At 34.4% G+C, this 21,448-nt stretch overlaps 2 protein-coding genes across 9 annotated transcripts in view; one reads left to right on the top strand and one right to left on the bottom strand.

The window, feature by feature from the left end:
* LOC118737089 (protein hedgehog) overlaps nucleotides 1–5,534 on the top strand; it is a 56,038-nt gene extending 50,504 nt beyond the window's left edge. The window contains exon 3 of the mRNA XM_036467366.1: nucleotides 3,809–5,534. Coding sequence (XP_036323259.1) covers nucleotides 3,809–4,503 — 695 coding nt within the window. The 3' untranslated portion in view covers nucleotides 4,504–5,534. The remainder of the gene's footprint in view (nucleotides 1–3,808) is intronic.
* An 8,167-nt stretch (nucleotides 5,535–13,701) lies between these two features.
* Nucleotides 13,702–21,448, bottom strand: part of LOC118737087 (leishmanolysin-like peptidase) — a 33,166-nt gene continuing 25,419 nt past the window's right edge. For 7 of the 8 annotated variants that reach the window (XM_036467364.1, XM_036467359.1, XM_036467361.1 and 4 more), the window contains exons 7-13: nucleotides 19,086–19,471; nucleotides 18,805–19,030; nucleotides 18,547–18,734; nucleotides 15,166–15,195; nucleotides 14,960–15,092; nucleotides 14,724–14,883; nucleotides 13,702–14,625 (exon numbers count right to left, since the gene is read on the bottom strand). In XM_036467364.1, coding sequence (XP_036323257.1) covers nucleotides 14,156–14,625; nucleotides 14,724–14,883; nucleotides 14,960–15,092; nucleotides 15,166–15,195; nucleotides 18,547–18,734; nucleotides 18,805–19,030; nucleotides 19,086–19,471 — 1,593 coding nt within the window. In that variant the 3' untranslated portion in view covers nucleotides 13,702–14,155. The remainder of the gene's footprint in view (nucleotides 14,626–14,723; nucleotides 14,884–14,959; nucleotides 15,093–15,165; nucleotides 15,196–18,546; nucleotides 18,735–18,804; nucleotides 19,031–19,085; nucleotides 19,472–21,448) is intronic. The other variant, XM_036467365.1, reaches the window with a different exon arrangement.

Raw genomic sequence — 21,448 nt, 5'->3', positions numbered from 1 at the left:
TTTTATTCAGATTGAAATGTTTGAACTTTTTAGGAATGTTTGCTGGTTTTTTAAATTGGATTTAAAATATGTATGTATATGGTTTTTGTTAAATCTTTTGAGAATCGTTTTTTACGGCGCGCCGGCGAGACGTGCGCGAATGCCGCCGGCGAACAAGTTGTTCACCGCGCGTCGGTACGAAATCGTTTGGCAAATTGGGTTTTGTTGTATAGATCGAAATGTAATGCCCGCATTACATCGCTTTGAATCGGTCTACCATTTTAAATTGCTTCTCACGGCTGGATGTAGTGGTGTTACAGGACTAATTGTAAACAGACTATTTATAACGGCGCGGTATTCTATACCCATTTTGCCATTACTTCTTCTCAGTTGATTTCACTGTGGAAAAGCCTCAACCAAACTACAGTGACTCAAACAAGTGACCACGTGTTGTTTTTTTTTAGTATTCGCAATATTATTATCCAAGCCTTAACCAAAATCATACACTGAGCAAAAAATACAATGGCTATTTCAACCAAGTTATTGTTTGTTTTTTTTTCATGGTAAATACAATACAATGGTATTGTATGAAATGTGATTGAAGTTTAACATTTGTATATCTGGCTGTAGCTAAACGTGCAGAGATGCTTGCTGTTATTTGTTGGCTTCCAGCAGCAACGTGTTAAAAAATACAAAAATTTGGTTTTGTATCTCCAAATTATGTATAAAAAACAAAAAACATCCGTGAAGTGCAGAACATAAGCGTATTCAAACGAAAAAATTGACAACAATTGTTTAATATAAACAAAAGTGCGGTAAATTACCAAATAAATAGTTTTTGGAAGCATCAACCGTGGCTTTGTTATGTTAAACAAAAATCACCTTAATTCCCTTTCAAGTTTGAATTTGGTAATATTAACTAATTTTTGGGTGATTTTTTTCTCTGTGTATGAATCCAAGTTTCAAACTATCTACAAACTTCAGGAAAATTCAACAAATTTTCATCAAAATAATATTTTTTTTTTTTTAATATAAACCTTTAGAACATTTTTTCGACTTAAAAATCGCGTTGATTTCTAATCACTTTTTATATTAATTCAGATTCAGACTAAAAAGTTTGAAATTTTTATGAAAAATTTTTGTAATTTTTCCAAATTTTATATAAAATTTGAAACTTTGATTCACATATATGGGTTTGGTAAAGCTTGGACAATATTTTGATAGAAACATAACAAAAACAAAATTTACGTGAAAAACATTGTAAATATTAAAAAAAAAACACGGGGTCACTTGTTTGAGACACTGTACGTCCAAAAGAAAGGATACACACAGACATACTATGTGGTTGTCGAACTCCAATAGGATTTCAGTTCACATCATACATATTTCGAAACAATTTGTCGTATATTATTTACATGGCAGTTAACGGGTTAAAATATTCTACATGCAAAAATTTCAAACAGAAAGTTCAACTGAAAGTTATGCGATCATTTGTGAGTGTGATATGTCAAAAATCTGGCTCCTCCCACCCACTCCTGAACGCCCCCTTCTTGACAGGCCTGCATAAGTGGCTGTAAAGTAAGAAATAAATGATGTAAATATAAGTTGTTTTAAATATCATTTTTGTCTTCAGAGACCTACATATAGCGAAATTGAGACATTGAGCTCTAAAGAGGCCTTTTGTATTTCTAAAGAGAGTTCTAAACCCACTATGCCCAAAATACTCGTACTTTCGTCTTCCTGAATAAATCTAAAAGGGCCTGACCTACTACCGCTCCACAGTTATTACTGCGGCTCTCAATATTGCTCTCGAAGAAGACAAACTGTGACCACAAAATGATTCCGGTCCTAAACCGACAGCATCCCCATTATATTCGAACCCACAGTGGCCTGTTACTCAGCACAAACTCCGGCTCATTGTTTGCTTCGAAAATTAGAAATTTGTTAAAGTAGACTTCAACAATTTTGATTTCTAAATATCATCCTGTTAGATAGGCTGCTAGACTATCTGAAAACATAACTTGAAAATTTAGCGAGGGTTAAGATAGCTAATACTTCAGTCTGGAATACCGTGGGTCATCTACTCATGGGAATTCGTAACAGGTTCATAAATACCTCAATATAATCTGACTTTCATTCTTGAATGGTCTGTGTATCAATGTACACACTTATCTGGGATCAAGGTTAGGTATCCCGTTTGCCCAATCTTCGCGAAAAAAACACTTTCTGCAAAAGCAGAAATCTTTAATTATGGAATCGAAAATTCCGCATAGATATTTCCAAACCTGGTAACTTCACATGAATACCTACATGAAGCTTAGTTGTATAGAAGCAGTCATTAAGAGTCGAATCTGCAGTACCTTCTAGATTAGGTAAGGTTAGGTTAGAGCGGCTGCCACCACGCAGAGCACGAAGCCTTAGTAGCTGAACAACCAACTGCGTTTTATAATGCACAAAAAGTCAAGAACTTTCGCCGAGCTCTGGTCGACTAAACAATCTGAAACGTGCTTGTTGAAGAATTGGTTGCGCGTGTTGACCAGGGCGGGACAATGGCAGAGATAATGTTCGATGCTCTCTACCTCCTCCTCGTCTCCGCAGCTGCGGCAAATTCGTGCCCACTAAGCAGTGTTCGTTGGTCACACCGACTACTAATCTTCGAGAAGAGCGGTCCAGTACAGTGAGAACAATGGATCACTTTACACCAATCCTTGGCCAAAATTGTCTGGTAGTATGGCAGGTGGTTTCCACTAAGCACCTGGTATTTACCTCCTCGATTAGTTCGGCCTTAAGTCTGTCTAGCTTGAATAGAAATGTTAAGTGAAGTCCATCCTAAAAGCGACTCTAGGGCCGCAGTTGAGTAACAGCCTTATTATGAATCACGAATGATAGGCAACACGAACGATTCGTCTGCAGAGGAATGGTTCAAAAGTTAGTCCGGCGGCATCTTCTAGCCGGTTTAAACGCAACCGAGACGATTGCAATGTAAGTGATGAAAAGTAAGACGAAGACGACCGATAGAGTAATAAAATCGCAATTACAGGGGTGCGACGTTTTACTTACTACATACTTTTTTTTCGCTTTCCATATTCAAAAAATAAAGATTACTTTCGTAACACTAATTAAAAAAAAAACGTTTCTCTGCATAACTTACGAGTATTGTACAGAATTCTGAGTAAAAAAAAATATGCTGGCAGTATTTACTATGTACTTAATCCCTGTTGAGAACTTAAACATAACATCTAAATTTGAGTAGCAAATCGAGGAACAAAACATTTCAAAACAAATGGCGTTAAGACGTTGCGGCTCAAAATGTCGACTTTAGCCAGCAAAGGCTAAAGCCAATATTCCAATCGCATTTATTCTCCTACACTGAATAGATGCGATAATTTCGGCATAGAAATTACTTTTCTCAAACTCACACATACATACATAGAGACGTAGTGATTAGGCACATACATACCCATGTAGGCAAATTCGAAAAAAAAAAATAATCTCAGATCCTTTTTGCATCCTGCTGTACTCCTATTGCTTGAAATTGGATTAGATTCTTGTTGCGTGCTTAGTCAAATCTGTTATTTCTACCCAGCTTGAACTAACCACAACAACAGGATTAACTTATACGAGAACACACGCAAAGAGAACGAGAGCTTAGCTGAGATTAGAAAACATGAACTATGAACTGACTCGTGGCTACTCGTTTATGCATAGAAATTTAAATATTCACGCAGCGTTAAATAATACGATTTTTTTTTGGCCAACAGTAAACAATTACCCCACATTTTTCCTCATACTAATTTATTTTCTTCGATTTTTCCTCCTTCTCTTCCAGATTCTCAACACATTCCACATGTTAGCGGTTGTTTTGCTGCCGACAGCAGCGTGCTCCTTGCCAACGGTCAACGGAAAATGTTGCGTGACTTACGTATCGGCGATCGGGTACTCGCCATGAGCGCTACGGGTCAGCCCGTTTACAGTGAAGTTATACTCTTTATGGATCGAAATCTGGAGCAAGTGGAGAATTTTGTACAAATTCATACAGATGGCGGAGCGGCGCTAACTGTGACACCAGCGCACTTGGTATTGATTTGGCATCCAAATGAACAACGGCTGGAGTATATGTTCGCCGATCGGGTGGAAGAAGACGATTATGTGCTGGTGCATGATCATTATGGCCGCTTGAGTCCGCGACGCGTGCTGCGACTGAAGGTGGAGCGCAAGCCGGGTGTAGTGGCGCCTTTGACGCGTGAGGGTACAATTGTCGTAGATTCGGTGACGGCTTCCTGTTATGCAGTGGTGAATAGTCAAAAGTTGGCGCATTGGGGTTTGGCGCCGATGCGTCTAATGGCAGCAGTTAGATCGTGGTTACCTGGTAGCAGCACCGACGCTAATGCGACGGCACAAGCAAAGAGTGCGTCCAATTCGACGACGCCAACAACGACGCAGACGAAGGGTATTCATTGGTATGCGCAATTTTTGTATTCAATCAAGGATATTGTGTTGCCGCAGGAGTGGTCATATCAATGACCTGTCCGGTGATTATCTTAAATGGAAGACATATGCCTAGCGTCTACTTCGTCCTGGCTGCGAAGTTTTACGCTAGGTGCAACGTGACATACCCATTCACTTGATATACATACATATACATACATATGTATGTATGTAGTATGTAAAGTGAAATAGCTAGACGACTAAGCGCCTTATGAATTTTATTGAATGTAATTTGTTGACGCTGAATGCTTATTAGTTTAATGAATTGTTAGTTTCTAAGTAGGAAATCTTTTAATTATATTTTTTAAACTTTTACTGCTTCAACGGAAATGTGTGAATGTAGGCCAGTGGAATTGTTATGTATTTAGAAGAAAAAAATTTTGAATTGAAATGAGAAATCAAAAATTAATTTTAGTTTTATTTTCGATGTATTTGCGGCTATTTAACTTATTGTGCATGTGTGTGTGAGTGTGTGTGTGTGCGTGTATAGTAGTAAGAAGCCAAACGAGCAAAAATCCAATGTTTATACATAGTTAGTACGCATATAATATATGGTCATAAGCATTAACCGCCTAAGTCGACTTAAGAAAGAATTGAGTTATATATGCTGTCGTATTCTGCAATTACTGTTCCATGCGTATGTGAAATACCCACCTCGCCAGCTAGACTATTTAAAAAGTTATAGACGAAAATATTTTGGTTTCCCCATAAGGCTAACATCACAATCCAAATGTTTAAAACTTTTTTTCTCGAATTAAGATTTTTCGGCTTAGGCGGCTATTGCTTATGACCACTTACATATATAATTCATATAGATATGTACATCCCTAAAATGCGTGAATTTTTTTCGTAAAATACAAAATGCCAATTGTTGCACATTTTTTATATCTAAATCAGATGTTTTTTTGTTTAGTTTACTAATCAAAGTGAAAAATTTAGAGCATTCGCAACATTCAACGTGAACATCTATCTATCAACGATAACACCGCGCGGCAGTAAATTTTACACACAAACAAAAAATCAATATACTCGCTAACTAAAAAATTCAGTGAAACGTCGAGTAGCCATATGGGTATCAAATAGAAAAAAATATTTCTATTGAATTATGTTTAATTAAATTTTTTGGTACAGAACAACGTATAAGTATGGAATATGTCCTTTTAAAACTTTGCCCTTGAATGCCAAAGTTATTTTTGAAAAGAAGCACGGACAAATTCTTTGTGTGAGCGCCAGTCTATTATTATTATAATTTATTAATTTTTTTTAATATATCTTAAGAACTAATATGAAGATTGCCACAGTTTGGAATTTCGTCCTTCTAATTTTAATAGTTTTAGAAAAATAAAATAAACTTAATTAAAATGATATTTTCAATATCTATTCCGAAACCTAATCAAAAATTTTTTTTTTTCAATTCTAGAGAATTTTTTCCTTTTATTTGATACCCATATTGTTATTCTACATTGCACAATACTCTTTAAATAATTCTTTTTACTATATTTCGTGTGTGCATCGATGTTTTCGTGCGTTTTGATTTTTTTTTTTTTTGTCGCGCGGTGTAATAATTTTCCAGTAAGTTCAGCACATTGTGAATAAACCTATTATGTAAAAATATATTTTTAAGCTCATTAAGAAAAATCTGAAGAAATTTGTTTCATTACTTCCGCTGCTTGCAGAAGATGTACTTGGCCTTTGCTGTAAATTTTTTTAAAGAAATAAATGAGCCGTTTATTTTAAAAGTTGCCTAAGTATTTAATGCCATTTGACTTTAGTGATCATTTATTTACCTAAAGAAGTAACCAACTATTTAAGGACAAGAACTGGAATGCCACATTTGAAATAAACGGCCAAATATACGAGCACTTTTTTTTCCTGGGAGCTGTAATTTAATTTAAGAAATTTTGATGGAAGAAATTTTCTTTTCCATTTCTTACACGTCAGTTTATATGAATTTTTCGTTTTTTTTCCTGATAAATGTATACTATGCTTCAGTTACAATTCCAATATCCTTTCAGTAAACTCCACATAAGAACATATGTATTTTGTTGAGTTTGGAATTAATTTGAATAAATTTAGAACAAAATCTTCTAACACACCAGTTGTAGTATAAAATACTCAAATTTCCGATGTTTATTTCCCTTTCGGCTATGGTCATAAAGTCATTTCTACTACATAAGTGTTTACTTTAAGAAACAACTGTAACAAAATCAATTCAACAGAAATTTTCGAAAAACTATTCGTTACCGTTTAATTCGAATATGTATGTATGTATCACGCTACGAGCCAAGTAATGTAATGCCAAGTGCTTAGGGACTGAATTTTTTTAAGGTAGGTAACTATTTATTTTGTAAACCTATGCAAAAATTCTTTATTAGTTTTAAACATTTCTAAAGTTAACTGTACATATTAGCAACGAGTTCGTTGATAACTTTTAAATGGATTATCACTATTTATGTACATAGTTATCTATGTATTTATATCATATGTATATGTATGTATGTATATTTACAGTTTGTTTTTAATGTATGAAATATTTATAAATTTAACAAAATACAATGAAAATAAATTTTATAACTTAAAATCATATATGTATACTTCACCAGTCTTTTTTTAATTTACCTTAGTAAGGAGTTTTTTCCAGTTGCATACAGCTTAACCCTGAGCGGGTAATCTTCGTCGATTTGACAAGCACTGTTGCCCTTTTGCTTTGCAAGTATCCTATAAGACAAGTTTAGACATCAATCTTGTCGGTAGGTATCATATCAAAGAAAATACAAGTAGACTCTAGAGGTAGATGTCGCCTCTCGCCGGAAGTAGTTAAATATTGCGCCTAAAAATATGCACTACATACGCTACAGCGCGAATGCGTATGTTGAAAGAGAATATAACCCTTCTATTGTAAGAGAGTCACAAAACTCAGCGCATCACTATTCTGATTTCTACGAACAAATGGTGTTCGACCCAGGTGTTGAATTTGGTCTCGACGACCAGTTCAAAAACGCCCTATCTAAGAAAACTTTTCAAGAACGCCCTACTTCAGAATTTGATTCAAGAACTCCCTACTTCAGAATTTTATTAAAAACTCAAACGAAAATAGATTGAAAATGTGCTGCCATCGATATATTGTTTATAAATGAACTATATTTTTATAAATCATATGTCTTGAGTCATATATTTTTGGGAAAAATACACCGTAGTAATTTTAAAAATCCAAAATTACAATTCTCAACTGAAAAAAAAAATATTCGAGCTAACTCGACGGCACACAGTGTGCTTTTTTAACACTTCTTGCGAATTAATCGTATCGCTCTGAAAGCTAATATATTTGCCTTTCACGGAAAAATATCGCCATTGATATTAATATTATAGATTTTGAGACGAAAAACACGATTCCACTGTTTAAAAAACGAGAAAAAAATTCCGCCCTTCAATTTGAGGAATGCATTATATATTGCATTTTTTATGATTTGCATGCAACTGTGCATCTTTCACACAATTTTTATCCCTCGAACAACAAGTGAGTTTTAGTGCTATTCAAGAGCTTTAATTTAAGCCAAAGTAGAAGTCTCTAGGCCCTTTGAGAGCTAAATTATTACGATTCTCAAGTTAAACTTCGAAATTTCATTCGAAATTTTACGCAATTTTTTTGTTTTTTTTGTAATTTTGGAGTTAAAAACTAGTACAGCAGTTTCGAAGTTTGGTTTAAAACTGTTATAACTTGGCTATTAAATATTCCCAATGTATATAGTGGACCTTTTTATGAATTGTATTCGATTTTTGATCTTCGCTGGCTATCGACGATCGTATGTAAAATTCGCATTAAAATTTTCTGTCGAACAAAAAATGTATCTTAAACAATTTTTATAAACTTCATGGTTTCACTTATGGAAGAAAATCCCAATGCTCAGTTGGTACAATCATTGAGTGCAAGATCGCAGAACGATTGATAGTTTCAAAATATTTTAAATAGATTTGGCTCGTGTGCATTGCCACAAACGCCCCTTTAGAGTTTTTTTATAAATCTGTACACAAATTTCTTTAATAATATGTTGTCAAAATATATTCGCAGAGATACACTTATTTGCTCTCATTGGGTCTCAGATTTTCTCTGTCTGTCTTCAATGTCGCAGGCTGGAATATTTTTTTTTTTAATTCTGTAAACTTGTATAATCTTTCGATCACGGGTGCCGTGATTCCGGCCATGTGGAGAAATACTTGCCTTCTATTGGCATTAACATTTGGAGCAGTGAAGAGAAACTATGGGCGTTCTTTATTGGACTGCCAATCAAGAATAAGAAAATTTTCAGAAAATGAAAAAATTCCTTCAGTAAAATTACGATTCACTCAATTGATTGATTAAATAGACATACACATGTCTGTACATGATCTTTATTACGATTGTAACTAATACATATTTAGGTACGTATCTTAAATTTACACAATTTGAATGTCCACTTTGCAATGCAAATAATATTTACGAATTTACCAATTATGTAAAACTATTTCAGATATGTAAACAATCCTTACATATCTCAAATATTTACATTATAAAGGCTTTGTAAATGAATTAAGGTAGGTATTTATGTACATAGGTAAATACGTACACAGATATATTACGAAGCCGATCCTTATGCCAATCTGACTTTCAGACAGTTCGTCGTAAAATATTACGAAAAACATTAGATACATACGTACATGTGCTTAGATAAATGGTAACAAATGGTTTTAATATAAAAATACATATACATAAATAAAAAAAAAAACATGTTTAATACAAACTTCATTTCTAACAAAATCGTTTATAAATCGGAATACATTTTTTTTAATTCATATGCCTAATTATAAAACAGTTAAATATTTACACATTTCGTTGTTAATTTTTCTTTGAACTAAAATGATGAGTATAAAATTTGCAATCGTTCTAAAATTCGTAATTTCTTTAAATACATATATGTAGTTAAATATAACTTATGCTACTTAATAAGCCCTTTTGTGGCACCTTTATGTGAACCTATTTTTAGGCAGTTAAAATTTCATAAAATTCCATGAAAGATTTGAAGATAACATTTCATAAAAGTGGTTATACATTTCACATTTAAAAAACCATTCCCTAATATAAATATATACATACATAAAAACATATGCCAACCGAATCTCATGTTGGAAATGTCATAATAAGGGAATGTATAAAGTTTATTTTCTAACAAGCCTTTATGTTATATTACATACATACGTCTAAAGTTATTAAATCACAATTTAAAATAAAAATATGTATCTAGAGCAACAAGGAGTATTGCTTGGAAATATGAGACATTCTTTTTCATATCGGACACCAAATTTGGTGTCACACTTTCGATTGGCTTAAAATTTTTTTATGGGTTTTACATATACATGAAATAAGCTAACAAGTGTTCTAGGAATTTTTGTCTTCTTTTTTTCTTCGGAGATATGATCTCTGTCAAAGTTTGCATTTTTTCGTGATTCTGACTAATCGTGTACTTCTTCAAATCGTTATATCTCGGGTTCTGCTCATCGTAGAGACTTCATCTTAACCTCATTTTAAAGCTAAAGAAAGTAAAGAGCAGTAAATTAGGGATTATACCGTCGTAATCCTTGTTTAATTCTCTATAAAAAAAACGTAGTTCAAAAATATGGGCGTTTTTCAAGAACTATTTTTAAAATATTTTTCTTTATAACGAGATGGTTTATTTCGTGAGAATCAACAATTTTTTGTAATTTGTTTTCGTAAACTTATGTTGAGATATGATTAGTCGGAATCACGAAAAAATGCAAACTTTGAAAAGAAAAAAAATCCTCGAACACTTGTTAGCTTATTTCATGTATAGAACGCACAAAGCGAATCGGAGACATGATATAATTTTTTTACGAAATCCGTCCGACTTAAAAAAGAATGGCTCACATATGTTGTGATAAATACATATGTTTGTACATAGGGTGCATTCCAAAACGTCAAATTACAAAGCATCAGTCTCTTTCATTTCTAAACCTCATCAGATTGTGATGCAAAATGTGCGCAACCATGTTTAGATGCTAATTTTCAACTAGGTTGCGCAAGTTGGACCTTTTCTCCTAGTGCGGTTTAGAATTAAAAGAGACTGATGCTTTGTACTTTGACGTTTTGGAATACAGCCATACTTATGTACTATGTGAGACACACAAATGCATATTATATATGCATGGATGTATTTATTCTAGTATTTTCTCACACATGCACATAACATAACATAACTTTGTATCGCATGGAAAATTGCGGCTCCCCCAATTAAGAGTTCGTTTTTGATCGAATTATCGGAAATCATTTCAGCGCGAGTCACTTAACCGGGACATAATTTGATAATGAGTCTTTTGTAGATTTTTTAAGCAATTTACGTATTTTTTGATAGCTTAGTCATCATGGTAATGTGTTATAGACATATATCGTTTTTTTTTTGATATTTTTTGTTTTGTTTATCGAATGCATACTTTAATGTGTGACCACGTTCTACACACGTTATCAGCACAGCCGAAGACGTTTTGGTTTTCCCTTTTACGTATAGACGTTTACAGTTGCCTTCAGACATATACCATCGATCATTTTAGCAGTCTAATTATTATCGATATATACATATGTATATGTAAATATACCAACACAAAAATTTTAAGTGCTAGACAGTTTTACAAAAACAATAGTATTCATGCATAAATAAGACACGTCCACATATACATACATATCGTGGTGGAAATGTCAAAAGGTCCTAACAAAACAGTTTAAATTTTTTACAGGAGAAGTAAAAACGGTTACGTCAACAAATGCAATTCTGTGCCATTGCAAAAGCCAATTCGAAATTTTTATAGCAGTACTTTAAAGAATTAAATGAACAAAGAATATGTGAATCACACAAGAACGGATCTTTGAATTAACTTAAAATCTTTCATTTGTCAGAAAGCACTGAAACTTTTTCGAAGCACAGACTACGCTGTAATTTTTAGCAGCAAATGACCATAAAATTGTACACCACTTTTTGCTGGAATGTCTGTTAACATTAAATGTGGGAAATCAAAAAATATATCAATTTTGAGTTAATACACACTTGAAGAACGTCTGTGATACATAAAGAAGTACCAAAAGCTGGTCGCATTAATCTCAAAATTACTTTGGAAGCCTAGTGAACGAAAGCTATTAAAAAATAGATATATCGTTTACGTTGCTTTCTAACAATAAAATTTTGTTGATTCGCCCAATCATAGCCAATTAATTATAAGTACATATCGCTAGCTTTTTATGACAACGCGTATTTTGTTACAAAAAGGCTAGGGCAATTGAAAATACATCGTTTCGAAAAGGGAAGGGTACTTTCTTTATGTTTTCTTGCTTATATTCAATGAAAGGAAAATTTGCTAAGTCCAATAGAAGCTCCGAAAATTTGATGAGGTCAAAATACTACGAAACCTTTTGTGCAATTTCTTGTGCAAAATCGATTTAAAAACTGGAAAAGAGGGCTAGAAAAGTTTAAGAAACATCAGGGCGAAACGTACCATCAGAACGCTATGCAGGATGGACAAAATTTTAAGCTTATTGTTAAATTGTGTTTACTCGTTATATGGAAGTGAATTCGACAAAAAATAAAATCTAAACAATCAACGGTTGATAATTTTTAGCAATTTGAAACTTGCACATTATTAGACTAAAATTTAATGGGCTATAAAACGGTGTACTCGAAAATAGTCTAGCACTTCTGAGAAAAAAAATGGAAATTTGCGTGAAAATCTGTTGGTCTCTTAAAAAGTTTTAAACTTTGGTTTATATGAGTTTTGTTGGAGACCAAACTGTATTTTAATTAAAAATTCTTTAAAAAAATATTTAAACATAAGAGGCAAACAACATCACTTAGAAATGGGGGTGCTATAGACATGTCCAAAACTGTATGTGGTACTGTAATTTCATAATTTAATGACAATTCTCTTTTTAAATAGCTAAACTTTAAAAGGTGTACCAAGTTGTTTCTAGCTTATATTTTAAATAAAAAGCCTTGCATCTGCTAGGACCATGATATAAGACTGAGGCCTCTCTATTAAGTTTTCGGAAAAATTTCTCATCTTTTCATCAGTACAGGAAAACTCCCGTAATAACGACGCCTTTTTAGAATGAGCTCGTTCTGTTCTTAACGCAAATGTATCACACTGACAACTGAGTACGGATTTGTTTGAAGAGTTTAAATCTTATTATAACCCGTAATTTGGCGCAATCATTGTATGTTGAGCATGTAATAGTACTACAGCAAAAGCAATAAAATTATAGTTTAAAAAACTAAAACCTCGCTATTATAATTTCCATTCGTACTGTCATCAGGTATGTAACTTGAGAATAGAAATCGCGGCATCTTTTAGGCGCATCAATATAACATAGTTACATCCCGAGCTAATAAAAGGGAGGTAAAAAATTGCATTATTGTTGTTATTGTAATTTCACTCAGAAAAGGCTGGACGGATTTACATGAACGGCTTTTAAAGTGAGTTGCCACCTGTTTAATTAAAAAGTTAAATTCAGTTTTGGCACTTTGGCGCACTGCGGGTTTACTGCGTAACCATCCTTAATGTCCCGTTTACATTATGCCAGTGGCATGCCAGTCCAGTGAGCCTGGCCAGCGCTGGATTGGAATGTCGACTAAATGAAAGTACGATGTTCTTAAACTAAAGGCAAACGCAGTAAAAATGTTTTAGGCGGACTCAATTGAAACAATCTCAATTTACTTCCATAAATCATTTCACTGTATAAGGTTCTACGAGCACGGCATACCAGTAGATTGGCATGGGAGCACTGTAACGAAAAGTAGACCGACAACCAGTTACTAGCATGAACCTTTTACTAAAATCAGTTCAAAGCAGTACCTGTTATTATACCGGTACCTTGAATGGTTCACTGGACTCGCATGCTACTGGCATAATGTAAACGGGCCATAACAATCAATATTTGAGCTTATAAAATCTCCAACCTTAAATTTGAACATCCATCGTCTTTATCACAACATAATATTATTTATGGAATAGTTGCTCCAAATTCACAAGCCATAAAATAAAACTGTAGATTCCATACTTATATAAAATTAAGCATTAAATCACATTGCACAAGGCAAAAGAAAAGTAAATAAAACATCATTGCATTCTAGTAAATCGAATATGGTACGATACATAATACATGTAAATATGTAAGTAAACAAATTTTATACATGCCTATATTTTAAACCAATAAATTAACTATTATACATTTATTTTCGTGTCATTGCTGGCCAATTAGACGCACAAATTGCTTCTTTTTTTTTTGAGTACCTAGTATGGTGATCTCAGTCTTTAGTTATATCAATTAGTGCTTTTTTACTTAAATCCGATAGGCTGGGTTTACTTTGATGCTTCTAGAATATTGAATCTATGTATATGTATAACACTGCATTTAATTAAATTAGCCTAAAACAGTATTTGAGCTTTCTACATACATACATACATAGTTAGATACAAATATGGTATTTGATACACTTAAAATTAATTGGTAAAATGTGTGCTTACTTTTAACTGAGAGCACACACAGTTTTTGTACACATTATACATTTTTATAAAAAAAAACAAAAGGACATTGCGTATCACTACCCCGAGAAATGTAAAACAAACAACTCAAAAATCTTCACCTTCCGAGTTAACCACACATAATGTCCGCACGTCGTACAATAAATGCAACAATTATGGCAACAAGCATAAATATCTGGCTGCGAGGCATCACCATACACGCCGCACATGTTAACGTATCCCGCGGATATTTATTAGCAGGCGGCGCCTCTTCGCGCATACGACACTTCTCTTCCCGCTCGGCAAAATATTCACCACAAATTTCATGGCATGGTGGACAAATTATTGCGCCGCGATGCAACCAGTCATTTGCATTCACACGTATTGATAACGTCTGACCAGGATAGTAACAAGTGTAGGTGTAATTGGCCACCAGTATATGAAGGCGACCATCGGTACAATTGTACTTGTAGCAACCTGAACCCCAGTGCTGCCATTCACGCGTCTGATGACATGAACGCTCTTCCCACATAAAGTCACTGTGATCAAAGCACTTCGAGCCGATGCCGTAGCTCTCCAAAGCGAAATTCTTTTCAGGTTCTAAAATTTTAATGTATGCAAATGTAATTTAGTTGGACGTTAGTTAAAACGGTAGAAATGGAAATCTATATATATATATATAGCTTATCAATACTTACTCGGATTATTCTCGACAAATCGACAATGTGAGCCGCGCACAATTACATTTTTACTGCGCCACGTAAACTCTTGAATGTAGGGGCAGTGATCTGCCAATGATACGGATCCACCATAATAGCCTTCTTCGCCGCTTTTGACATGATTTATGCTGTCGAAATTCTTTAGAATTGCAAATAGATGAATGCATGACAAATTAGTTGCCATTTAATTTTTGATGTATGCAAATGCAAATTACCTGATATTTCTTTGGCAACTCGTAATCATGCCGTATTAAATTGCACAGCGCCACCGAATTGCGATCATCTGTGCATTCAGTTTGTAAGGGATCTTGCTTTACTTTTGAACAAAACGGATGAATTGAACGACCTCTGCAATAAATAGGTAATTATCTTATGAGCTCATATTGTATGAGAATTAAATTAGATTTAATTTCCCGCATACCGCAGCCAATTCTCGCGTTCATTGCTCGTACTATAGTTTGCATTATGGAAAGAATAGTGAGGTAGTTTATTCAATTAGAATCGCTTACATGAAATAGGCACTTTAAATTGAGCAACGAATGGATGATGATTAATGAACGACGATGAAAACACAAAGGGTTAGCTCGATTTCACTATGCAAGCAGACGTTAGGATTTCTTTAAGTTTTACAATGCGTTTATTATTCATTTTATTAGTGATTCTCAGATTTATAATTATAATTTTTTTTATTTTTTTTTATTTCTGACTTAAACGTTCTTCACGTTATAACTTAATTGCGAGCTCAACTATTTGCAATTTGTGGTCTGCGTTCTGATGTTAAAACACAAATGGAGGGAACTACAATTTTAGGCCGCCTTCGAACGACAATACTTTGAATTAGAAGCTTTTTCATAACAGAATTACAGTCTGCGCTTTGCCATTGCTTGCCGAGGGGCTCATATTTCAGTGACACCCTAGGCAGAGCATACTTAAATTCCAATCGTCGGACATGTGTTCCTAAATTCCAATTGTCGAACATGTATTCATCCGCTCATGCATTTTATCTTAATTGATGTGTAAACAGCTTAGCTCTCGGTATATGTAAATCTTGCGTTAGCCCAGCAGAAAATCTGTAATTGCTTCTTGTGTGTCCAAATGAACACTTCTGAACTATGTCAAGATCATTTCGGACACAATCCCCGGAACTTTTTCGGGACAATTTAGGGATTTGTTCGAAATCATTTCGGGACTAATTCACGACTATTTGAGGACTATATTGTGACTAGTTCTGGGCCGTTTCGAGACCAGTTCTGGACTATTTCAGCAATATTTTCATTTTGAGATTAATAGATAAGGGACCATACTAAGACTTGTTTTGAGATCACATCGGGACCTTTTCTAGGGTATTCCGGGTCAGTAATACTCACAGAAGTTAGCAATAGTTCGAATATTTATTTAAAAAGTATAACGATGTTCGCTTCTCAAATCCTTGATAACATGTAAAATAATTTACAATTTCGAAACATAATTTTATTTATTCAATGCCTACTCGATCGCTGTCGTTTCCGAAACCACTACATCTCCACAGGGACCATTTCGGGAGCTATTTTATGACCATTTCGGGACTAGTTTACGACTATTTCAGGCATATTTTCAGCAACATTTCGACAGTAGTTCAGGATCGTTTTGGGACTAGTACGAGACTATTTCGCGACCATTTCAAGACTTGCGGGAGATCCTTTCGGGAGAAGTTCTAGACTTTTTATAACCACTTCAGGATAATTTAGAGACTAGTTCGTAACTTGTAACGAAATGATCCTGAAATAGTCCTAATGCTTTGCCAAGCCGTACTCAGGCGTTTCAAATTTCATGAGTACCTGGTACTCACACCTTTTTCGTTCTTCTGGACCTCGTCCATCAGTTCGTATGTATGTCTTCGGATTTGTCTAGGCGAGGGCTCTGCCGCAAGCAGATGTCTGTTACGTCTCCGGTACTCTACTAGGAACTGCTTGCACAGCATGGTGCTATGATTCTTAACGGGGAGCATTTAGGCCTCGTCATGTAGGTGGTGTTTTGGCGATATCAGAAGTCATCCCATGACGGTCCAGAGTTCCGTGTTTTGGCAAGTCTGTAGCTGCATCCACTGCGTCCTGCTGGTCCCCGACGGCCACACGGGCGCTGCATATTTTACGTTGTAAAAAACGTTGCCTTGTCTTCGTCCCAGGTACTGCCTGCTAGCGACTTAAGGACCTTGTTGCGGCTCTGAACTCTATTGACAATTGCGGTTGTGTGTGCTGAGAAAAGCAGACTGTTGAAGGTAACTCCGAGGGCTGTTCACAGTTGGAATAGGTTCGACGTCGACGTGAACTCCCAGCTGTAGTCTGACCTCTTTCGCTCAGGTGGTAAAAATGATTACCGAGGATTTCGTGGGGGATAGTCTTAGGCTCCTTGTAGTGCGTTTTATTGCGAGCAAAACTCATCACTCCGAACCACACTGTGGAACCCCCTGTTCAATTCTTCTGGGTTTCGAAGTTTATCGCTGATGATGATTGACGAACGACGACCACTCAGAAAATTCGTTGACTTCCGTTTGAGACCGGAACCTGTCGGAGAGCGGAACCCTCAATGTCTTTTAGTAGCGTAGAGTGGCAGACAGTGTCAAGCGCCTTTGACCAATCCAACGCTACATCGATTCCGTCACCTTTGAGTGGCGAGTCCTTTACTCGCGTCAGTACTATTTAGCAGGGTGAAGAAGTGTTACCTCCATAATTTAAGCATACTCTGGGCATGTCTACTATCGAAGCATGCTTCAAATCAAGCCTTAAACAAGCCTTAAAGGACACCACCATTCCGTTTATGCGAAGCCTTATGAATACTTTCTAATCCAAGTAGTTCTAGTGCAACAACAAAACCAAATTAACTCTAGCATTCCTTTAATCCTATTATTAATTTTAAAATTATTATTGAGCTTTGTGCCACGATTATGTTTATTAGGAAAAATGGTAAAAGCAACAAAGTCTAAGCGGTAGAAGTTATATCTCCACATCAGACTTCTGACTTTGCATATCGATGATACGGGTTCAATCCCCGTTGAAGTCTAGAAAAAGAAGCCTGATGAGTAGATGTGGTGATCTCCGAAATTGCAGCTATAATTTCTACCGCTTAGACCTTCTTGCTTTTCGCATTTTTCCAAATAATTATAATCGTGGTACAAAGCTCGATAATAATATTAAATAAAATGTTAATAAGCCGCAATAAAATTTACAAAGCTTTTATTACGTTTCACCAGTGTGTAATCAAATCTTGAAATAAATGTTTAACCAACTTCCCAATGAGTTAAGAGATTCGAGCACATAACCCGATGACAATGCAATATGAAAGATGAATTAATCCGCTAGGTGGCCCAGCTGTCGAGAAATTTTAAATGCCCGTATTTATGGTACCATATGGTTCGTATTTTGAATGTATATTACCTACATAAAAATAACTCCACAAAAATTGTGTCCGATAGGTGGCGAAGGAAGCGAGAGATATTTGGAAAATCCGTACTTATGGACCGATTTGTTTTATTTTTGGAACATACATATATTACTTAAATGGGAAGAAATGACTAGACCAAAAATTTTGTCTTTAGATGGTGCTGGGTCAATTTTTTTTTTTTTTTTATTAACAACTAGTAAAAGCTTGTCTTTGAAAACTGCTTTTTAAAGTTGCTTGTTTAATATTATTTTTTTTTTCATATGCTTGCTAATAAAATGCATTTCAATGCCAACATTAATGTGATCAGCTCATCACCATCCAAACGCTCATGTACCATAAAGAAAATATGTGTATATGTATTTCCCAATAATAGTCAACTAACCTTCCATTATTAGCTTGAATCCAATCCTTACAACTTTGCATAACAAAATTGCAACCAAGACCTTTTCCCCATGAAAGCGGCGCCGCCATGCTGTAATTGGCACGATACCAACCGGAATCTTCCATTAATGCTAAAGTAATACGTGAAAATACTGGCGATTGCGTATGTGTTCCTGTCATTGCCTCATTCTATGTAAACAGAATTAAAAATACGAGTACTCTTAAAAAATAAAACAAGCACAGTTTTGCTAGAAAATACCTCTAAAATGCGCTTTTCCCAGTGAGTCAATGCTGTGCCTTCACCTCCTTGGTCTTCCAACTCCGCACCCTCAAGCTTTGGGCAATTAAAGTGTTTGCGAACTTCGGCCACGACACGCGGTGTCACCATCATATCCAACGTCTTGCGAACATGACCACCACGTACTGACCAATTTTCACGTACCACTGTTCTTATTGTCTCGTTGCTCCACTGGTGAATTTGCAGTCTTCAATGAAGAAAATTTGTGAAAAGTTGTTGCTAAAAGAAGACCATAAACTTACTTTTCATTTAAATAAGGCTTTCCAGTATCGGGCTTGCGTGGCGTTCTGGGTCGGCCTTCATCGTCACGAAAGAACGCATAGAGACTAACTGAAAACCCAAGCGCATGCAGAATTTCGTGCTTCACTGTCGACAATAAAGTCTGTAGTTCCTGCGGCTTTGTGCTTATACTCTCTGGACACAGATTGGCATGTCCCGCAATGGGGCGGTCTAAATGGGCTTCTTGTTGACAATGTGCTGCATAAGCAACCGTTAGACCCTTGTGACAGCGCTCTGTTTGCCGTGCTGACACATAAAATATAAAGTCTGCATTTTCAATGCCATCACCTGCTTGTGTAGACTCGTCAATTCGGCAATTTTGTCCGGTGGCGTTGCATACGCGACAAACCTGTGGAATGTGAGAAGCTTACAATAAGTACTATTATAAAAAAAATAAGCATATTGCAAGTTTTTGAAGAACAACTTAAGTTTATCTTTTACGGAAAAACAAAATAGCATGTGTTGGAAAAGCTCGTTTTACCGTCAGAGCAATAAATTCTACTTAAAAGAAAACGTTGTTATTGAAAACTGAAACATTTTAAAATGTTGTGAATAGCGATAAAATAATTTAATATTTCTTTCTATATATGTATGTACAAAATTTATCTTTCTGAAGGTGAAATATGTTTTGTCGATTTATGCTATTTTGTTTGTGTCTGGAAGATAGACTTAAGTTGTTCTTTCAAATGTCCACAGATATGTATGTATCAGAGTTGTGAAACATGCATTAATTTTTTAATGCATTAATGGTATTTAAAGCAATAATGTTAATGTAAAAAATTAATGCATTAATTTATGAAATTAAATTAAATGAATATTTCAATGTATTAATTCTGAAAAATGTAATGCTAATGAAGTGTTCTTCATTAAATTAAAAAAAAAAATAAAAAAATTTAATACACTAAAATGTTTAATACTTTTGCTCGTTTGCATTATTAAAAACCAAAAAAAAATTTTCTAGTGAAATATAAATAACCACTTTTGGAAGGACTTGGAATAGTTACCAATAGTTTTTTCAGCTTCATTATACTATGTGTATTTGTAGAAAAATTCTTCTAAACATTGATGCATACCGATTAAATATATTATAAGCCAAAAACGGGCAGATAGCCAATTTAGCAGCGCATGTACACGACTGAGGACCTACTCTCATCTAAATCAATCAATAAACCGTTTTTTAGTTCCATTTGACAATGTGCCTTTACCTATTTACCGACAAATGCCATTGAACTTGACATAGTGGAAGCCAACCTTAACGTTCGTCACTATCTTTTTTGACCTTCAAATTCTAATTTTTAATGCTTGTTATAATTTTAATGCAATAAATTATTGCAATAGCATTCATTTAAACATTTTTATGTTAATACAAAAAAAAATAATCATTAACATTATTTCTTCGGAATTAATGCACTGAAATTTTCATTTACATTAGATATCAAAAATTAATGCATTAATTTTTTCCATTTACATTAAAATGCTATGCACTGAAAAATTGAATGCATTTTTCACAACTATGGTAAATTTGTATGAACATATGCATTTCATTAATTCAAAATTGTGAATAAGGCTGTTGTTAATATACACATGGTCGTTTAAAGTACAAAACCGCCTATCAGCAAAATGCAAAACCGCGTATGTGAAGCTGTAGAAATTATTTTCTAGAGAGTAAAAACACTCCTATTTCAAAATGGTTCTCTTTTCTATAAAGCAATCGCATTTCTGGCAAGTATATTTCAGGATGAATGGATAAGGATTGAGCCAATTTTTGGTAGCAAATGTCAGTTACGCGGTTTTGCAGAATGACGATACGCGGTTTTGTCCTTTAAACGACGATATGTAATCTTATAAGCTTAGTGTTATATTTTATGTTTTTTCCATCTTTATCCCTACCTCTACCCTTTTCGTTCTAATATCGAGAAAAATATCGATAAGTATCGATAAGGGAACCAATAAAATATCGATAACAAAAACTATAAAAAATATTGAAAACAAAAACTACAAACATATCGATAACAAAAATTATAAAATCTCGATAAAAAAAAATCTATAAAATATCGATAGCATAATCGGTTATTTTATCGATAACAGTATCGATTTTTATGTTAACAACAATATCAATAAATATGTTCATCAATAACAATATCGATAAATATGTATATCAATGACAATATCGATAAATATGTTCATAAGAGTATCAATATCAATATGCTTTTTTATATCAATAAAAATATCGATTATTACATCGAAAAAATATCCATATATATATATATATATATATATATATATAGATAGCAAAATCGATTATGTAGATAACAATATTGATAAG

The sequence above is a fragment of the Rhagoletis pomonella genome, unplaced genomic scaffold, assembly GCF_013731165.1.
Source record: "Rhagoletis pomonella isolate Grant_MI unplaced genomic scaffold, Rhpom_1.0 Rhpom_scaffold_00004, whole genome shotgun sequence".
NCBI lineage: Eukaryota > Metazoa > Arthropoda > Insecta > Diptera > Tephritidae > Rhagoletis > Rhagoletis pomonella.
The sequence above is the reverse complement of the archived record's forward strand: the minus strand, read 5'-3'. Positions and strand labels throughout refer to the sequence as shown.